Here is a 21,571-nt window from a genome sequence, read left to right as displayed (position 1 = left end):
GGTTTCCGTCCAGCTGGGAAACCAATCACCCGGGAAACAATGCTCAGCTGAGCTCCCCGTTGCTCACCACCCCTGGGAGGGTCAGTGGGGACAGGTGTCACTGACAAGGATGTGAGAGTCCTTGGCTAACAGCCTTAGACGCTTAGACGTGCCAGGCATTGTGCTGTGAACTTTTTAATAGGAACTAACGGAATCCTCACAGAAATGCCTCAGTGGTAAGTACTGCTATGAGTCCTCTGGACCTGGTGAAACTGAGGCCCAGAGTGATTCCATCATTTGCCCAAGGTCATACAGCTAGTAAGTGGCACAGCAAACATGAACCCAGCCAGCCTGGCTCCCAGTGCTGACTTAGCGTGTAATAGTTGGGTTTTTTTACAGCTCCCTATTGATGGGGGGCGGCCCCAGTTATTGGGTGGGAGCCCTGACCTCTTGCATTTTCCTCCTCTCTCTGCAGACGCCCCCTGCTCCAACATGCTGGGGATGCTTTCCGGCCTCATCGCCGACCCCCAGATCTCTGCCTCCTCCACGCGAGAGTACCTCTGGAGCCCCAGTGCCGCCCGCCTGGTCAGCAGCCGCTCAGGCTGGTTCCCTCGGATCCCTCAGGCCCAGCCGGGTGAGGAGTGGCTTCAGGTGGACCTGGGAGCGCCCAAGACGGTGAAAGGCGTCATCATCCAGGGAGCCCGAGGAGGAGACAGCATCACTGCGGTGGAAGCCAGGGCATTTGTGCGCAAGTTCAAAGTCTCCTACGGTCTAAACGGCAAGGACTGGGAATACATCCAGGACCCCAGGACCCAGCAGCCGAAGGTAGGCGGTTCCTGATGGACCTTACCCTAAACAGGGAGGTTAAGTTGGGGGTGTTTATTTCCCATCTAGACAGCCATTACTAAACTCCTGTCATCCCATAAAACAAATATTAATTGAGAGACTACTTTGTGCCAGGCACTGTGCCAAAAGCCTTATTTTAACCCTTATTATTATTTTAATCCTCACAACATTTCTAGAAGGTAGGCCCTTTTGTCACTCCCGTTTTAGAGATGACAAACTGAGGCTTTGATGTCATGCCGAGGGCCACACCCTGTATACCTGTGGTAGAGTCACGATTCGGGTCCCATAAGTGTGAATCCAGAGCCCAAACGCCTGACCACTGCTCAACAGTGCCTTTCAATAAAGTTTGATGCCCTTTATACTCTCTTTTAGACAAAGTTTCCTCAGAATTGGCCAGACATCCAAAGGAGATGTGGTTTTTGGAGGCTAAACTATAGAGACTAGGGATTTACTTCCAAAAATAACTGTATTTTTCTGAAAGTTGCCACCCTCCTCTGTAGTTTCCTGGTCTTGACTCTTGGGTCTTTCCCGCCTCTCCTCCTGGGGCTGCCAAAAGGCAAGAGAAACTGCGTACAGGCCACAAGTGCAGGCCAGTGCAGTGAAGGTCAGCCCACCAAAGGGCACAGAGGAGCCCCAGGAAGGGGAGAGGACGTCACACCTCTGTCCCTTTCCAGGTGAATGTCCCAATTCACCAGGCTTTCCAAACCTCATTTCTAAGTTACCCCTCATTTTTCTCAGACGAGCAGGGCCCCTAACAAGGAAGGGCGTATCACATGTCTCTGGTTAGCCCCTCTACTGAGCAAATGTTTTCATTCTTAACGCAGAGGCAAGGGTTGGGCTGGAGGTTTTGCAATGCTGATGTCAACTCCCAGCTCACAATTCCAGAGGCTTGGAAAGGCTCAGGGCTTGGTAACCAGAACCTTCAGTGGATGGAGAAGTTAAACCACAGGCTTCCCTGGGGAGACCTGACCCTGGCTCTTCTTAGCCATTCTGGGGACCTGGGAAAGGAGACGATCGCAGCCAGCGTCAGAGCCTGCCCTCCCTGTGACAGCGCCCCCCACTTTTGGAATCGGGGACCCTGGGCATTCTGCAAAATGGAACGGTCCTGCAGCTTTCATGAATGCTAATCAGCCACAGCCCTTCGCTGGCCCCACACCCACATTCCCCTAAATTAGTGGCTCCCAGGTGTGCCCTGGGTTGGGTTCCCCACCTAGCTTCAGTCAGCGCAGCCCCACTGTGATCAGTTTTATGTACTGGGGCTCTAGGCAAGTTTTCTTTTCACAGAATTACCTCCGCTAAGCAAAGGTTTGGGGAACACAGTCTCAGACTATCAATGTGTGACCAGAGGATGTTGTTGTTGACCTAAAGAAGGGGATGGTCACTTTGCCTTCAGGCCCTCAGGGAACTTGGAGTGATCGGTTAACTGGGACTTTCTGAATCTAGACTTTCAAGCGTTAGAAACAGAGCTAGATTAGAACTTCTTTTTCTAAGAAACTGAGGACCTCAGAACAGGCAAAGCAACCTTAACTCCCTTTTCTTCTCTCTAGCTAAGTCTAGCTTAAGGCTCATTTGGAGTCTAATGCTTTTCCAAGCCCTCAGTTTCAGGTTCACAATAGAAGACAGGACCTGGCAGCTGCTACTTTCATCTACTCCCTGTTTTCTGTGTTTGTGGCTCTCTGACCACCTTCCAATTGAATAAGAACCTTGGTCTGAGAACAGAGCTCCCATGGATTGTAATGTCCAACGACCATGCGACACTAGGACGCTGCCTTCTGGTGGCATGTGAGGGGTGGGGAGGAAACCGTGGTGGAGAGGGAAGAAGGGGGTGGTGGAGGAGGGGTCTCCCACCAGAAAGGCTGAGCGGCCTGTCTCCCCTGCAGCTCTTTGAAGGGAATATGCACTACGACACCCCTGACATCCGAAGGTTCGACCCCGTCCTGGCACAGTACGTGCGGGTGTACCCCGAGAGGTGGTCACCGGCAGGAATCGGGATGCGGCTGGAGGTGCTTGGCTGTGACTGGACAGGTAAGGCCCTGGCTTTCCAGGATGCCCTGGGAGGAGGTCAGACCATAGCATGGATGCAGGCAGAGGGGACACCCATTTTCCCACCCTGGGCCCCGCCATATTTTCCTGCTTCAAACCACGGGCACTACAGCCTCTAGTCTTGGGACACTCTCAAGGGATGTGCTTTGTCATTTTTAAAGGATCATTTCAGCTCTCCAACCCGAGTCTCTCAAAAACAAATCATAACCACACACTGCCCACCCAAATTCAATTAGACCCTTACTCTTCATGCCAGGGAGCTGTGGCTGTTGATTTAGGGAAGGAAAAAAAAAAATCCTCACGATAAAGTAATCGGTTTATGTCTGAATCTGGCCTCCAGATGTCAGTGGCTAAGAGACTTCATTTTCATTTGGAAGCCACATCTGTAAAAGGCATTTATTTGCTCAGGAGGGACCCCGTTGCTGGTGAGCTGATGGGAACAGGACTTCGTCCCAGTGTGTGGCACGCGTTTGGCTCATACCTGCCTTCACCAGGCAGCCCAGGTCCAGGCAGCACCTCTAATTCTTCTTAACAAGGAAAAGGCCTGCTGAGCAATGCCCACCTTTTGTTTCCAGGGAAGCACCCTGCTTTTCTGAGTCAGGCCCCACCTTTCCTCCGTGCCCCAGCCCTGCTCCCCCGGCCAAGCTGGCACTTGATCTCCCCTGGAGCTCACTCGCTGCTTGCCAAATGGAGCTCAGGGCAGCCACACGAGCCCAGTGCCAGCAGGGGCCTCAGGCAGGCTGAGCCTTCCTGCCCCTCTTCACCAGGGCCCCAGGTATCTCCATTTTCCTGTCTGTGCTGTACCTGTCACCAGCTCCCCTAGCAGAGTATCGTGAAGGATTAATAAGGGCATGTCAGAAAAGTGCTTTTGGCTCCCAGGGAGAAAAGTGCTGCCTGAGCACCAGCTACGAGGGCACAGAGGTGGAGTCCCGTTGAGGCACGCAGGCGGCAATCAGGCCCAAATGAGCCTCGCTCACCTTTGGACTGGAGGCAGCCCCAGTGAACACATCCAGTGGGACGATACTGTACTCCCCATTAGGTAGGAGTAAGGCCACGCTTCCCTGCAGCCTGATGAATGTGCATCACCTGTCTACTTGCAGGTGCTGGAAACTGCCCCTCCAACACTGACACAGATGGCTTCATTTATGGCCTCCTCAGCATCAGAGGGTTAGAGATCCAGGGGACACAGGAGTTTCTCTGCCAGTGGCTTTCCAACATTTTTAATCATCATCCACAATTTAAAATAAATTTATATCACCACCCACTTGACTTATAAGCACACATGCGGGCATGTGCACACACACACTTAAGTACACACATGTGTGTGCCTATGGGGACTAGTGTATCGCTAAGTGCCAGGACTCTGGGGACAGATTGCCAAGTACAAGTCCTGACTCTGCTGACCGCTGGTGGCATAACTGCAGACAAGTTACTTAGCCTCTCAACATCTCATTTATCTTAGCTGAAAAATGGGATGATCATGGTACAACTACAACCCCTAGGGTTGCTATGAGGATTCAATAAAATAATGAATTTATAAAGTACTTAAAACTGCAGCCTGGCACCTACTAAACCTGTTAGCATACGTAAATGTAACGAAAACAAAAGGTTCCCAAAGCAGTGCTCATCCTTACCAGGTGAGTGCACCCTGAAATATTACAGTCCATGTTTTTAAAAGAATCTTGACCCATTCATGACATTGATTCCACAGCCTACTAATGAGTGTGACATACAATTTGAAAAATCATAGATCCAAACAAATGCCTCTTTTGCAGACAGGGAAACTGAGTCCCAGAGAGAGGAAGCCACTTGCCAGAGTTCACGCCGCCAGCTGGAGGCTGGCTCACGCTTCCCTGTTCTCCTCTGCCCCTCGGTGCCATGCCTCTCCCAGGTCGGCCCTGCTTTACGACTGGCCGGACAGTTGCTAATGGCCTTTTCCACTCTTGCCCCAAATTACACCAGCCATGCTCAGCAACAGGTTTCTCATTTCAAAGTCCTGCCTGGCCATTCCTCGGAAGATCCGAGTTAGGGTTTGTTACCCTCTGCCCAGCCTCCTTCCCTTTGAAGTCTCGGACATCTGGTTTCAATTGTGGGGAGCGCTGCAGTTTACTGGGCAGTTACCTTGGGGCGCCCAGTACAAACACAGTGGACATAGAGGCCGGCTGCTGTTTCCTCGCTGTCAGTCACACGCCCCACCCTCCTGTGGCCTCGCTAGCCTCTTGTGCCCCTGGAGTTAAAGTCTCCACCAACCTGCTTACCCATTTTGCTACCTAACATTTCCAGACACTGCTCTCCTAGGCCGTGTGGCTTTCTTGCTTTTCACGTGTCCCTTCATTCTGGTGACTCATCCTTGGTTCACTTCTTCATTCCTAACCAGGGAAAATCATGGGCTGGGCAGAGTGGCTGCAGCTAAATAATTTGACAGAGCTGCTTCACCTGTTGGTTGGTTTGTGTTTCAAATGGTTCTTTCTTGCCTTGCTGCCCAGAGCGCGCTTTACAATGGAGCTTGAGATTCTGTGACACAGTGACAAATTTGAACTTACAAATTGGGACGCTTTGAGGTTATTTGCTATTTACTGTGAGCAAGAGGCAGGCACGGCAAAGGGAAGTCTAAAAGGTTATGTGCGTAGTATTTAATAGCAGAAAGATGGGAAGTCGACCGTGAAAAAGCCATTCAGTGTATTTAGTGATTTCCTTTAGCTCCTGGTTTTATTAAATGGTATCCTGAAGAGGCCTGACAAAGACGCCTAATCACACACAATGGTGCAAGGGAACATGTATAGAAATGGGAGGAACAATGCATGGGCTTATTGGGGGAGTCTCATTGGAGGCAGCTCTGGGGAAGACCCCACCCCAATTACCAGACTCCTTTTTGCCCCACCCAAGGGCCTGACTCACATCTTCATTCGTGTCATAAATGGTTGCTGAATGAATGACTGGCATGAGCAAACAGACTAGTGAATAGATGGGTGAAGGATTCACCTGGGTCAGAGCTGACTGCCTTCAGTCAGGTTTTGTTGCGTGCAACTGTTATAATATCTCAAAGAAGTTGCCAACATAGACAAAGTCTGGAGGTTTTCCATGGGGATTTTTGGATTTGTGTGGGAAATCTGTTTTTTGCAAGATCTGGCCACACGGGGCCACCTCCCACCCCCGGGGTCCTCAATCTGCTGGAGCCAGTCATGGTGTCCTCCTTTAAATCAGGCATGCAAGATCCCCTCTGTCACCTTCTGTCACACCCTTTACTCTCTTCCCAACCCCCAGCCAGCCATCCTCGCTTACAGGAGCTGTTTACATCCAGGAAGCATTTAAATTTGCCACACCCTGACCTAAAGGCACAGCCCCAAATTATTTCCACCAAGTGGAGTCTGAATCTCTTTGAATCCATATTCCTTTCTAGTCCGTTTTGCACAAACACGAACAACAGTGTCTGGGGTCATACCTCCCAAGCGTCTGGCTTTGCTTATGGCTTTGGCGATTGTGCTTCTGATTATCTTATTATAGGTGGGCCCGCTCAATCGCATTATCTTTGGTTCAAAAAGTTGTGACTCAGAGAAGGCTGAAAAGAGAAAGTCTGTTCCATGTGAAAGCCAGAGCGAGCTGGGAACGCACGTCAGCTGCCACCCAAGAGGCAGTGCACAGATAGGCATTTTCCACATCGTTACGCTCACGAGAGTTTCTCAAACTGTTTTTGATGGGCAAAGTTCGTTTTGTGTGTGTGCATCACCCACACCTCTGTCTTAAACAGGATATACAGAACATGGTTTAGCCCTGTCTTGGGGTCAGCATCACCCGTTTCCATGACTGTCTTTTGTGGCCCTTGTGCCGGCCTCAGGGCTTCTGCTGTGTAGTAAAGAGCATGGGTTTGGGTTTGTGCCCCTGTCAAGGATGTTTGTGCAGCTTGGAACCATCCTCGTTCAACTCAGGCTATGCTCCTGGCTTCATTGACAGCACACAGAGGTGACTTCAGAGAGGGTGTGTGTGTGTGTTCATCTTCATTTTCCTTTCTTTTTCCTTATCTAATGACACACACTTAGCGAGGAAACTTAGTTTTTAGCATCTTCCTCCTGCTGGTTTCAATGCAGGCTGCTGCATGCAGCATTCACGTCTCTTCCTTTTCCTTTACTCAGACGCCAAGCCCACAGTAGAGACGCTGGGACCCACCATGAAGAGTGAAGAGACCACCACCTCATATCCCATTGATGAGGAGACCACAGAGTGTGGGGAGAACTGCAGCTTTGAGGATGGTGAGGATCGGGGGTCAAAGTTGTATTTCATCCAGGATGGCATAGGTGTCAACCAGCTGGAGTAGAGGCTGGCCTGTGGCTGGAGCAGGGACTTGGGGGTTCCCCTGGGTCAGAGATCAGGGAGGTGTTGTGTACTCAGGGGTTTGGGGCAGTGGCCATTTACAAACCAATGTAGAAGTATGTAGATATTGGGACAAATGCGTACAGCCCCACAGACATGAACCCACTGGTCATCAGCTGAGATAAGGGTCCATTTAAAGAGGACTCCTCCTTCGAGAAGTCTCCTTCTCTGGCCCTCACTTCAAATCCTAAAATCCCCAGCCTTGATCCTTTACCTACTACGCTGTGTCTTCGTGGTACAGTCAGGTGACGATCTGTAGGTGATATGGTCCGTGGAGCACAATAGCCGGGTTAACTCAGCAGTTAACCATTCCTTAATTGCATCTCCCTCTGTCTTTCACCACCGCTGGTGGAGAAAATGTTATAATTATGACTGTATAAGATAGTACATCCCATCCTCTCTGAGGTGAGTGAAGGTCAGTGACAAAGGCAGAAATGTGAAAAGGCACTTGAACCGTTCCCTCACCACTCCAGGCCTCCTCATTGCGGGCCAGTCTCTTCACATGGGAAATCTGTATTACTTACATCTCATCTTCTAAACAGATTCAAGTTGGTTAAAAACAATAATTGGCAGAGCCCAACAGCACGTCACATTTTAAATCAGACTGCTAAGTTTACGGAGCATGAGGACATTCCTAACAAACCACAAATTTTGGAACACCTGGCATTTTTGGCTAGAATTTAATTCTTGACAATTCGCATTAAATTACTGATCATTATTAAACATTCATTTAAATAAAATGAGGGAAGATTGGTGAAGAGGCTTGGGAAGTGGAGACATAAAGATGTAGCACCGACTCCATAGGTCGATGGTGGAAGCTTTCAAACCCGCACACTCAACCATTGGATAGCCCGAGGAACTGCGCTGATGCAGTGGATGACTCCAAAAAAAAAAAAAAAAAAATGGCTGCAAAGAAGAATGGGAGGGAAGCCAAAAATAAATGCTGAAGTTGTGTGACTGAAAAATGATAATTTAATGCATATGCTTTTAGGAATGTGCTTTTGTATATTGTGTGGGCGGAGGGACACTTGGTCAGGGTTAGTTGAATACAGAATTCCGACATTTTAATGAACTTGTTTTTGTCTTACGAAGAGGAGAAAGAGACTTGGAGAATCTTCCAAGACATGTTTAAGACAGTTTGGCGGATGGTTCAGTGGCTAGAGCGTGCACGCTTAACAACAAGGCTGCTGGTTTGACTCCCGCATGGGATGGTGGCTATGCCCACCTGCAACTAATTGAACACAGCACCTTTAGCTGAGCAGCATGACTGGACTTGGAGCTGAGCTAGCTGCACCCTCCACAACTAAGATTGAAAGACAACAGCTTGGCTGTTCCCCTTCCTCAATTCCCCAACACTGTTCCCCTCCCCCAATTCCTCAACACTGTTCCCCTCCCCCAACCCCCCAATTTTAAAAAAGATAGTTTGAGAGCCAAAAGTGGAATGCATAGGGAGTTAATATATGGTATCGGATTAGCAGAGTTAGCTTGGTGGAGGGCAAGAGGAGGGGTTCTCTCTAAATGCCAATCCAAGGGAAAATTTAAGGGTTTTGCTGCAAACTTTCAGAAGTTTAATATAATTTTCCCGTTTGTAGTGGTTTGTTTCATTTGAGGTTTCTTTGGTGGCTCCTTCCTTCACTTTTTTGTACGAAAGATCTCTGTGTGGAATTTGGTTCCTGAGATATAGTATGCATGTAAACATGAGAGGGGAATTACGGTATATTGAATTACTCCATATTTTTGAACGGAAAAATAAAAATTCAGAAATTGTTGGGAGAAGGGGATGGTGAGGGCTAAGGGCTGACTTTTCCAAGCCACAGGTTGATGCTTCTGTAATAGATTCCATGTGTTTCTTCTTGATCCAAGCTGACGTTGGCCATGTGTGGGCAGACATTAAATACTCCCTCTTGGGAAGGGGACATACAAACAGGGCCTGGTGGCACTCTGCCTCTGAGGCCATCAGTGCCCTTTCCCTCGAAGGTGAGCCCTCCTCACCCCAATCGTGTGAGCAATTTGTTTCCACCAGTCTGTTGTTCCCTTTAGACTTTATAACCCGCATTCTAGGCCTTTCTCGCGGAAATTCCTCCCTGGGAACCCCATGAAGGAAAGTGAGAAGGCCAAAGACCTCTCTTCCTCTCTGCTACCAGCATTAGCCAGCAATGTTTTGCTGTCTCCACAGCCATGGCCGGCAAGCCTCCAAATTTGGGTTCCCATTTCCTGTCTTTTCCCCACCTTCGCACCCACCCCCACTTAATCACATATTTGGCACCAGCTCACACTGGAGTTTTAGAGCTGAGTGGAACCTCAAAAGAAGAACCCTGGGTTCAATCTTCTAGCTCAGGCAGGTGAACAACTGAGCAGTCAGGACAAGCCACTGTGTGTGGTCACTTTTTAGATTTCCATGAGGAATGTACTCGCTGCTGCCCTAGGATCCGGGCCTTCAGGCACTCGCACCAGGTGGAATTATTTTTCCTCCTGGTCAGTGCTGAGCTAGGCACCTGGCTGGTCTGGCCCCCTCGCTTTGCCGTACCATGCCAAATCTCCGGCCTGGCAGTGCCTTCCCTCCCCCTGTGGAAGCCGAAATGACCTGGTCTTCTGAAATAAGAGACGTAGCCCACGTTGGTAAAGGGTAGCAAACAAGCCTTCCTTGTTTCTGAGGCCACTGTCTCCTCCCTGGCCAGCACCTCCCTGGCATGTCAGCCTCGCTGGATGCTAATGGACTGCCCCATCACTTCTGAGAGCCAGGTTGGCAGGAGCCAGCCTTCCACTGAGGCACTGGGGAGACATTTCTTCTCTAGCATTTAGGGAACAGCGATTTTCACATTTGTCTGCATTCCGAGGTGGACAGAAGAGGCTGATTAGAGCCTGAAGCCATTTGGTGGCCTCATTTATAATTGCTTACTATGGGAACCACTGGCAGACTTGGCTTTCATGCCTGGGAAGGATGAGACCACAGGCTGACCCGAGAGCCAGCGATCGCCAAGATGAGTTAAATGAATAAGCAAAGGGAGCCACTTCTTTCTCTGCTCTGCACTCAGGCCTTGCCAGCCATTTAAATAGCACCGCTGTGGCTGTTCTCTGAATCCATTTCATTTGCTTTCCTCTGGGTTATTTCCCCCCCCCCCCCCCCCTTTTAGACAAAGATTTGCAGCTCCCTTCAGGATTCAACTGCAACTTTGATTTCCCGGAGGAGACCTGTGGTTGGATGTACGACCATGCCAAGTGGCTCAGAAGCACCTGGACCAGCAGCTCCAGCCCAAACGACCGGACATTTCCAGGTAAGCCCGCGGTGAAGTAAGAGCCGAAAGAGTTAAGGCTAGCCTGCCCCATGTTTCTCAGCTCCAGAGTCCCTGACAGGCTTCATAACTCCTCACCACAGAGCAATCCTCTGCTCTTTGCCCACAAACCACCACAGTCTTTGCTCACAACGTCACTCCACAGAATAATGGGTTGGTGGTTCCTACCCACTCTTGTGATTACAGTGTAAGAAGATGGGAGGGAGCAAGAGAGACCAAGATAAAAGAAGAGGAAGAAAGAAAGCAATGGGGAGGTCCTAGGAGATGGGATGAGTCAATGTCCCCTTGTTCCCGTAGCCAGCACTCACTGCCACCATCACAGAGCCTCTTGTCAACTTCAAGCTGGGTATTGTTCCTAAAATGGCTCATTAGGAAGCCACTGGCCTCAAAGTCTGACTGATCCTTCTCCTAGGGTATCATTGCTTCTGTAGCAAACCAAGTCGAGAGCCTGAACTACTGCCACACCCATGGGTGTCTAGCTGTGCTGCCTGGCACTGGTCCTCAAAGAGTGTTGCTGCCAGTCCTTGAAATATTATTAAGCTACCCTTTTGCTTTCAAAGAGTCAGATTTCAGAAACCTTTATGGCACTGTTAATAGTGAGGGGCTGCCTTTACCCCTTCTAAACAGGTAGAAGCAAGAGTTAGCTACTGCCTCCGCTGTTACATTCTTTTACAGTGGTATTCTGATAAATATTTCACAATCAGCTTCCCGAGGATTTAAAAAAAAAACCAAAAAAAACAGCTTTATAATGTTGATCATTTTTGGTGATGTAAATGCTCCTACTGTGATTGAATTCAAGATACCAGCCATCGCTGGAGGTAGAGTTGGGAAGGGCAGTCATACTGCAGTATATAGGTTTTTTTTCCATCATACAGATATAATAGATATAAATAACTTTGGCAGCATAGGTACTGGTAAAATGTATTAAAATAATTAGGAAGTGTTGAGTTTTGAGAATGTATTACCTGTACTTTTTAATATAATTTATTTAATTATAACTTTATATAATTTAATTTTTAATAAAGCTTGCGTTTAACAACTGGCTTGCAAAATTCCAGATGATTTAACAATAGGCTCTCACAGGCATTGGCTGCAGCACACCATGCATTAGCTTTCAATTTTCCTACACCCCTGGCCTGGACCTTAGGTCCCCATAAGCATTTGAGAGGAAAGGGGTTAATTCTGGAAATTAATAGATTAAAAGTTGCCTGACTAGACAATAAAAGGGTTCCCCAGAGCTGCTCCTCACCCTAAGGACTGGCCATGTCCCCTGTCCCTAGGGAATGGCGGCAGGACAAACACTAGGAGAGCATGGTGGCCAGCCTCCTGACACAGCCTACACTTGCTTCCCCAGAGGGTCACAACGTCTGCTCTGGAGAAAAACATTTTCATATTTCAAGTGTTTATCTCTTCAGCATTTGAGTGCTCGCAGAGATTAATATCTGAAGATCACCACAGCCTCAGGCACCAGGAGAGAACACTTACCCTCATCCCAGCCCTAATCGCCCTCCCTCCTCTCGTTCACTGCAATAATGTTTAATTAATATAATGAGCCTCCTGCACGTTGGAAGAAAAAAAATACTTATTTTTATAACCCAGTCTGGATTTTTCATTTTATTTCCTCTCCTTTGAGACTTGGCCCAATTAATTGGTTGTTTTCCCAAGCCCCACTTCTTATCAGAACATAAAAATGTGTAGGGTTTGTGTATGTGTATGGATGCATCGTGTTTGTATGTGTGTATTTGTGGGTTATGGTGTAGCTATGTGTTTGGGGATGTGTTTCTTTCTCGAAGTGTTTGGGTGTGTGTGTGTGTGTGTGTGTGTGTGTGTGCTTTATGTGTTTTTATGTGTAGATGTGTATATATTTATAAATATGTATATGCATGTGTTAGAATGCTTGTGTTTTACATGGGAATCTCTGTATGTGTGTGTGCGTGTGTCTCTAGATTTGTGTTTGAGTGTGTTTGTGGTTTACACGCATGGGTGTGTGTATAAGGGGAAGCTTGGCAGAGGCACTTTGAATAAAGGGATGAAGACTATACAACATGGGGAGATTTTCTGGCTCTTAGTTAGCATCCCTCTTCAGGTTCTTTCTAATAATTCAGCCTCCTCCCTTGCATTCTTCTGAGCAGATTTTCTCAAAAACTGTCTGAAGCCAGCCCTGTCCAGGCTACAAGGCCACCAATTAACAAGTGACAGAGTGCTTCAGTTCCTCTCCATTGGGCTCTGGCCGTTACTTCTGTCCGTTTGCCCATTCACCCCCGCTTTTGCCTTGTCCCGCCCTCGCCCTCACCTGATGCCCCACCTGCTGACCCTGGCTACTGGTTGGGAATTCTAGTCCTTGTTCTCCCAGTTGATTCATTAGACCCTGCGGTTTGGGAGGGCTTTTCAGAGCAAGCTCGCAAAGCAGGCAGAATTCCAACCTTTGGCTGGATGGATGGGGACAGAAAGAAAATTAAGACCATAAGGAACTGCTAGATCTAATGGTGTTTCTCCTTTACGATACTGAGAAGGAAAATAGTTATTTTCTTCTTCCAGAGGAATCCTTGAAGTTTGGAAAAGTGGCACTTTTAACCAGCTTTCAGAAAACAAAATCATAATATTGTTTTCAGAGCCCTTCCCTCTTCCCTCTGATGATTTAAAAAATGATTTGCTGTGTTTTCCATATTCCTTTTTACAAAACTCCATACTGAGGTTTAAGCAGGAGAGGATAGAAAGCCCTTTCTGTTCAGGGTGGTCCTTTCTTCTTCAAAAAAAAAATGGGGCCCTGAGGGGAGCAGTTGGGAGAAAGGAAACAGCTGTGCTTGGTTAGGGGCAGGGCAAATGCTAATGGGATCAGAGTCTCTGGACCTTCCAAGTCAAACCTGAAAGCCGCTGTGTCACCCACACGTCACCATTTCACAAAGAGGAGACCACTCTCCTCTTTAAGAGAAGCGTGCCATATGTTTTATCCTCTTAGATTGGTAAACAAAAGTAATTACATTTAAGAAAGGAGGTGTCTCCGTCAAGTGCAGAGGGAGTAGAACTAGAAGAGACAGAAGAAAAGAAAAAAGGGAATAGCCATGTTGAAATATCATACACAGGCTATTTAGTTAGAAGTGTCTATGGAAACTACTTACATTCCTTAGATATTTTCTGATTAAGTTCTTTTCTCATGTTTTGTTTTTTTCTTGTTTTGTTTTTTTCTTTTCCTTTTAAGTAAGCAATTAGTTCTGTTCTTTTGGCTAGCAGTAATGGTTGCTTAAGGCTGACAAGACACCCACTGGTTTCATTCCACTGTTTTTGTTTTTCAAGATACTCTTTCAAGCCACTCAGAATTTCTTTTTTTAGCTCTTTGCTTGTGTGGCTCAAAAGCCTGGAGTGTGTTCATACCCGCCCCTGGGGAACCTGTTCCCAATTCAGTGACCCCTGGTGGTTGCAGAGGAGCGGTCTCATGTTCTCTGAGAAGCCACTTGGCCTTTTCTCCATAGCTACAATGACACAGAAAGTGTCTCCCCTAGCGGGAGTTTTGAGGAAAATCAGATTTAGGTCTTGAAAGAACAAGACAAAAAGCCCTGGAGATGCCCTTGTGTCTAGACTTGTACTGTTTTAATATGGTAGTCACTAGCCCCGTGTGGCTATATTAATTGTAATTAATTCAAATTAAATCCAACTATGCACATCAGTTCCTCCGTCACGCTAGCCACATTTCAAGGGCTCAGTGGCCACAGTACATGGGACAGTGCAGGTATAGCCCATGCCCATCATCACAGAATGTTGTCTTGGTCAGCACTGTTCCAGCACCAGCAGGCGTTAGCATGAGACCCTTATGTGAGGTGCTTACGGAGCCCTCGCTGATGCTGTTTGGTTTGGCGTAAACCAAGAAGCAAGTAGTTCAGGGGAATGTGCCTTCTCTACGATCTCTTGATGGGAGTGTTCAGTGGCTGATATTTTGGTCATTGTGTCATTTTACCTCAGTGCACAACCACAATAAAGTCAGCAAGCAGTATAGCTCTGGTTAGTGTAGGAACTATTTCAGTCAATCAAAAAGAGCCTCCTAAGTAATGACTAAGTAATACAAATAATAGTAACAATTGTTTTTGTTGTTATTGTCGTTATTATGATATATGGTCAAGAATGAGACAAGAAAGCTAGAGATACGGGGTACTATGCCAGGTCAGCTTCAGAATCCTCAAATGTATGTGGTCTCCATAAATGTGTGCTCCTATATTCGTTTGTTGACCTCATGAAGGATGATGACAATATTACTTCATTTGAATAACTTTAAATCATGGAAGTGATATAAGGAAAATAGGCAATGCCTATTTGGAGTAGTATGCCATTATGGAAGAGCTTTGACTGCCCAACATTTATATATTTATTGGATTGAGAGAACAGCATCTTTACTCTGGATTCAAAGACAAGCTCCAGTGGGAATAAATTAAGAATACAGTGTTCTTGCGAAATATTCGAATTTTGGAAGTGGTGGTCCTCCCATCAAATGTAAGGGGTAGGTAGGCACGGGCCTGTTTTGATACAATCAGGCCACTGAATAAACTCCATTAGAATGGAGGATCAGAAAACTGGGGTTCACCATGGTGTCGACATGCCTACGAGATGAAGTGTGGGTCGGTATGGTGAGTGGGATGGCTGCAGAGAAATCAAAGGAAATAATTGATGAGTGAACTCACTTACCATGGGCTTGGTTTTTGTCAGAGAGCTACTGGTGACTCTGAATTCAAAAGCAACTCTCTGAACTCCAAAGACATTCCCCGTAGATGGAACGGATGGCAACGAACAATCCAAACACTGGATTGGCACGAACTTGAATTGCCGTCAGAAAGAGGCTGCTGTGGCTTGGCTGGGGCTCTGCAGCCACTGCAGATACTGAGACAGGAACCTCTCAGGCTTAGTCCATGACAGATAATTAAAGACCAGGAACAGCTTGGCTAAAAGAAAGCCAATATTCAGGCAATAATTTTAACTGGAAAAAGAAAGCACAGAGGCCCTTCTTTGAGGGAAGTAGAAACACTTCTCTGACATTGTTAAAAAGACAGCAGTAGAGAGGAGCATGTTTATTCCTTTTTTCTGAAAGTCATGATTGCTTGAGTTTCCCGGCAGTGTATGGATGGATAATGAAGGGGGAGAGTGATCATAAGACAGCCTCGATTGCAAAACCTTCATGAAAACTGACATACCAAAACACAGCTCCAGGTAGACTCCAGCAAAAACCAGGCCTGAAACCTCAAATTGTCCATAAAAAGGTCAATTGTAAACCTTGAGAACATCCTGCTGAGTTTATCCAAAGTCAATGTTTCCCTTAACTGGTTGTTAATTCGAGGACCTTCACAGAGACAGACTGGTCTTGGGAGGCCAGCTGAGGGGCTGACTCATGTTTTAAGCATGACCTATACAAAGAGACTACATCTCCTGCAGCACTAAATATTCTTTCAGATGTTTGCTCTAGTAGGAGGGCAAGATGCTAGCCAGGAGATGTGTGTATTGGACAGATGGTGTGTTTGGCTTTGTGATAGCCAGGAGGATCCGACCGGTGATTTATTTCAGGGTTTGGTAAGGTGTGGACACAGTTGGTTCCATTGCTGTTGGGCCAAGCACTGTCACGTGTTCACAAAGCACTTGCGCAGCTGAAGCCAGATGTGGCCGTAAATCGTCAGGTGAACTGTCAGGAGACCCTTTTTAGAGACAGCAGCAGGTTAAAATGCCTGAATGACCCTGTCCCCTGCACGTCCTCTCTGCCCTTTTGAACTCCTGTTGTTCATTCCCAAGTGATTGTTTTCCCTGAATCATGGGCAACAACAGATGTTTTGAGTCAGGGACCGTCACAAAATGCCTCCCAAGTATGTCAGGTCTGGGAGGAAAGGGATTATATCTCTGGGACATTATTTCTTCATTCTCGTTCAGCAACTGAACATATTTCGTTCCCATTGTCTTTTTGTTGGAAGCTCTCCATTGCCGGCACCACTGCCATCAGCTACAAAAATAAGAAGACAGCCTCCTCCAGCAGGCAAGGCTGGCTCTCAGCTAGTCAGTGATCAGGTTTGAGCAACCTCCTAACAATCCACAGGGCCTTTCCTTAAAGTTTAAGTAAATCATTAAAGTAGCCCACCCATGCCATGCCAACCCTTTCCTCTCTCAAGCAATCAACAGCCACTGTGTGCTTAAAAAATCCCTCTGTGTTTGGCCATAATGGACCATAAATTGGGATGTCCCAAAAAAGCAGACTCCACTCATAGCTCATGTGCTTACTGTACATAAGTGAGTGCCATGACTTAAAAGAACAGAAGCACTTAGCTGGGAGAAGGGTCAGTGGAGACCTACCACTATAACTAAAGGCCTAGAAAGTGGACATTTAAAGGAACAAGGGTTGTGTTGCCTGAGGAAGCGAAGACTAAAGGTCTTAATTCTTCACAAGTGACAGTGTTTCTAAGAGAACAGAAACTGGCTGTGCTCCATCAGGGACAGAAAGAGGACATGTGTCTAAATGACAGCAGGAAAGCTCAACATTGAATTTAAGAAGTCCCTGACAGTTAGGGTTGTGACCTAGAAAACACATTGCCAACATGGCCTATGGAAGCTCCTTCTCTGGGAAATTTAAAGCTTCTTCTGAGGATATTTTCAGCATCAGTCCCCTGGGCAACAGGGCAGGCCTGCTATACACTGTCTCGTGAGGTCCCGCTCTCATTCCAGGATCATGAATTATTTTATTTCATCTCCCATAGATCGACACTAAAGCTATGTGGTAAACAGTGCATGATGCACAGCTTGGGGCTGGCTGTTTTCTGGGATTAGGATGACAGAACCATCTTATTTCAGAAAACATCTTTACTGTCCTCAGGCCCAACCTTACTACCCTTTGAGTCTTGGGTTGGTCTTTCCAAGTTATTGGTGCTCTTCTTATGTTCTAAAAAAAACAACACACAAAAAGGCACACACAGGAGACAGTGTATATAGCGATAATAGTAGAAATGAAGACCACAGCTTTTATTGAGCTCTTACTGTATCCCTGTTACTGTACAAAGCACTTTGCATGGCTCATTCCATTTCCTCCTCCTCACAACTCTATGCAACAATGATGTCATTACACCCATTTTACAGATGGGAAGACTGAGGCTTTAAAAGATTCATGAGCATTCGGCCAGGATTCCTGCCCAGATGAGAGGCAATTTTATTCAGTCCAATCAGGCTCATATCCCACTTTCATCACTCTAGCTAGGGTCTCAAAAACATCACACTTCAATTTGGGGTTTTTTTTGGTTTTTTGGTTTTCTTTTAGTAAAAATGAAGAAAATAATAAATACTATTTCGCGGGGAAGAATACATAAGAAAAGGCAGACAACGCCTCCAGTGCAATATCTGGCACATAGTAGGTGCTCTGTTAGCATCAGAGCTTTTCCTCTTCCGCTCCCTGGGCTTTTCCTGGTCTGAGCCATTCCTTCATGATGTCCTGGTTCTAATCAGGTCTCTCTCAGTGACAGGCAGGGACGTTTTGCTGCTCAGCGTCCCTCTGACTGATGTCTACTGCTAATTCCTTAAATTTACATATCATCTTTCTTCCCCCGAGCGCGTAGCACTTAACAGACAAGTGGGGCACAAATGATTTAACTAAGTGAAATTCAGAGGCCTGCTCGTCTTGAGATTCTGCAAACTAGTGGATTAGCTCAGATGTCAGCACTGAATTATGATCCTTCAGCTGCTCGTGCTTAGCACGCCACCAGCATTAGCTCTCTGGTCTTCCAGGGGTCCTTTAAATCATGCATAGTGATTATCATCTTATTATGAGAGAAAGAGAGGAGAAGAGAGGAAAGAAAGGAGGGGAGAGGAGAGGGGGCGAGTTCAAGCCCCCAGGAGAGGCAGTCTGTGATACCTTTGGCTTCATGGTGCCTGAAGTTGTAGCAACAGGATGGGTAAACAGAAAAGACCCAGATAACACCCCTCCAGCCCAGTTCTTCACACCTCCACACACATTTTACTTACTAAATTCTAACCATTATGCTATGATTCCCCTGCCACTTGAGAATGTAAATTCATACAAGTGACAGTATTTCTGCCAAGCAATTTTCAGGCAGCAACTGGGTCTTATTTGCAAAACTGAAGGGAGAAGGCTGAATAATAAGCCTGAAATCTGGTTTCCTTTATATATGAGGTGGGAGCAGTAATGCCTTGGAAATTACTGGAGCGTGGGAGCATATGGGGGGCTCTCACTGGTGGCTCTGTGGATGGATGCTTCCACAGGTCACCCTGTTATTATTACCTCACCTGTGAAAAGGCTGTTGGCTCCGGAGGGTGGGAGGGAATTGTGAAGAGATGTCATGAATCGGAGGGTTTACCAGAGGCTCGCTGCCTCTCCCTCTGCTCTTATTTCCAGTGTGTAGCCTCATATCATTCTTTATCCCTGTGTTTGTCATTTGGTCATTAATGGGAACAAAATTTTCTTAAGTAGTGGAACATACATGTCACTAGTGGGCAGGAGAAGAAGCAGTATTAAGCCTCATAAGTGTAATACCAGGACCTCGTCATCATCTGGGGCAATTAGAAAGACATACACGAAACAGTTAAATTATAGTACAAGGTACGAGGTGGTTGGCGACCTGCTGAAATGCATAAAACAATGGCAGCGAGTCTTTTTAAAAACAGAGTAAAATCACTGGTACAGTCAGTAAATGCTTGAGTTGCTGAGAGAAGAGAGGAATTAATGTTGAAATACGAGCCAGCAGAAGAGGTGGGATAGCTGGATTGGTCAGGGAGGGAGGAATCACAGATAAGAGGAGGGAAAAGGAGTGGGGCCCAGTGCGAAAGCCGCTTTTCCTTGAATAGAGTGTGATTGATTGCCCGGACTTGGGGCAGGTACCTCGGGCACGGCTGAGTCAGGGAAGAGAACAGCCTACTACTGTCTGAAGGTGGGAACACTTAATGTCCAGTCCGGCTTCTATAACTTAGTAGTGTCTCTACCTTGGACCAGTCACTTGAACCTTTCTGAGCCTCAGATTCTGCTTCCTATGCAAAGTAAGATTAATAAGATCGAACTCACAAGCATATAGCAAGGATTAAGTCAAATAATGCATATGAATGTGCTTTGTAACATGTAACATATTATGCAAATATGACTTATAATTATTATCATTAATAGTAGTAGTAATGAGATCTGATAGGAGAAGCACAGGCTTAGAAGATTGTTGGGTGTCTGGTTGTGGCACCAGTGTCTCCTCCCTCAGCAGATCACTATCATTACAATTCTCGACTGTAGACAGCTGCCTAGTGATCTGCATTGACTTTGGCCTTGAAAGAGGCTCATGTTGTGGGGTATTAGACAGATGTGGGTTCTGGATGGTTAAAGGGACACAAACTGGAATCCCAATTATGCATCCTAAGCTGGTCTAATTTGAGTTGAGGGACAGGTAGCTTCTAGAACAATAATCCCAGAGAATCTAACTGGAAGGAGCTTCGGGTAGCCAGGGAGGAAGAGAGAGGGGGCTGGGAGGAACTGTTTTGGGGCCACTGTTGGGAGGACTGTCGCAGGCTCAGCCCTCACTAGAAAGCTTACGTCAACAGGAGTAACAGCAGAGGACCAGTTGCTTCAGGGCTCTGGAGTCCTCGCCCACCTTTGCCTGACAAGCCCAGGGTGATCATAAACCCTGCTGAATAGGAAAGCTCTGTGCACATGTCTCAAATTAGCCTGAGCCTGAAGTGTCTGAGGTCCTGGGGGTGTGGTGCACAAGTGCCCCTGCCATCTTACAGAAGTGTTCAGCTTAAGATGTTTCACGGCCAAAAGGAGGCAGAGAGATTTTCTCTTCACATGCCAACTTACTGTCTGTACTAGTGGCCAGGATACTCCTGCACAAGTTGAGTTTGCTGGTGCAGGTCCCCTCTACACCTGTGTCTGCAAGACCTGAGGTCTGCAAACAGGAGCAGTATCTCGGTCTTCCGCATAGTGTCTGATATACTGGAAATAATCAGCCAAAAGGCCCACTCGCCAAACATTTGGATGGGTGAAACCTTAATTCCCCAACATGTTTATGTTCTCTGCTAAACACATAGTCTTTGTTAGTGATGATGCAGAGCCTGTTTTCACTGGAGCTGTGTTTGCCTGGCTGGCTGAGAAAGGCCAAGTTCAGGCCTCCCCAGGCTGGGCAGAGAAGGGACCAGGGTCCTCTGAATCACCCTGTCAGCCACCATCCTCTGTTTGGCTTGAAGTTGACACTAGGCTTCTGATTTATGGTCACCCAGGCACCATCTAGTAACACCAGTGGAGACAGAAGGTTTTAAATGTCTTCCATTTGGACAGTGCCCAGCCACGATGACAAAGGCTTGAGGCATAAGCCACCTGGCCAGCATCCTCCTCTAATCTAGCAGCCACCTCATCCCCTTATAATTCAGTTCATAGACTGCATTGTCCCTTTGGGGAAGCCAGTGATGAATAAGATGTGAGTCTGGCCTCTTTGAATCTAGGGAGAGAAGAAAAGCGCAGACACCACCAGCCAAGACATCAGGCTGGCCCACCAGGTGCCATCTGTAAAAGAGTCTCAAAGAAAGTGGTGCAGAGAAATAGGCAGGAGGGACCTACTTGAAGTGAAGACTCAGAGGGCTTCAAGAGGACCCAGTGTTTGAATTAGGGCTCTGACGGAGCCTTCAGAAAGGGACGCAGGGCCTGGAGAAAAAGGACGTGAATAAACAGGACACCCAAACTCTGGTCCCGGTTTTCCCCTGGAGGGGCAACAGCTGCACACCGGTGTCTTTCCCAGCGTTTACCAGGAACCTCTGTTTGGGTTTGTTTCCCCCAGATGACAGGAATTTCTTGCGGCTGCAGAGTGACGGGCGGCGAGAAGGCCAGTACGCGCGGCTCATCAGCCCACCGGTCCACCTGCCACGAAGCCCTGTGTGCATGGAGTTCCAGTACCAAGCCACCGGCGACCGCGGGGTGGCGCTGCAGGTGGTACGCGAAGCCAGCCAGGAGAGCAAGCTCCTGTGGATCATCCGCGAGGACCAGGGCAGCGAGTGGAAACACGGGCGGCTCATCCTGCCCAGCTACGACATGGAGTATCAGG

At 47.3% G+C, this 21,571-nt stretch overlaps 1 protein-coding gene across 5 annotated transcripts in view; it reads left to right on the top strand.

The window, feature by feature from the left end:
• NRP2 (neuropilin 2) overlaps positions 1-21,571 on the top strand; it is a 116,438-nt gene that overhangs the window by 60,490 nt on the left and 34,377 nt on the right. For all 5 annotated transcript variants that reach the window (XM_019652950.1, XM_019652949.1, XM_019652952.1 and 2 more), the window contains exons 9-13: positions 455-804; positions 2,706-2,850; positions 6,999-7,115; positions 10,371-10,511; positions 21,308-21,570. In XM_019652950.1, coding sequence (XP_019508495.1) covers positions 455-804; positions 2,706-2,850; positions 6,999-7,115; positions 10,371-10,511; positions 21,308-21,570 — 1,016 coding nt within the window. The remainder of the gene's footprint in view (positions 1-454; positions 805-2,705; positions 2,851-6,998; positions 7,116-10,370; positions 10,512-21,307; position 21,571) is intronic.

This window comes from Hipposideros armiger, unplaced genomic scaffold, assembly GCF_001890085.2.
Source record: "Hipposideros armiger isolate ML-2016 unplaced genomic scaffold, ASM189008v1 scaffold_190, whole genome shotgun sequence".
Taxonomy (NCBI): domain Eukaryota; kingdom Metazoa; phylum Chordata; class Mammalia; order Chiroptera; family Hipposideridae; genus Hipposideros; species Hipposideros armiger.
Note: the sequence above shows the minus strand (reverse complement) of the source record. Positions and strands in the feature narration are given on the sequence as shown.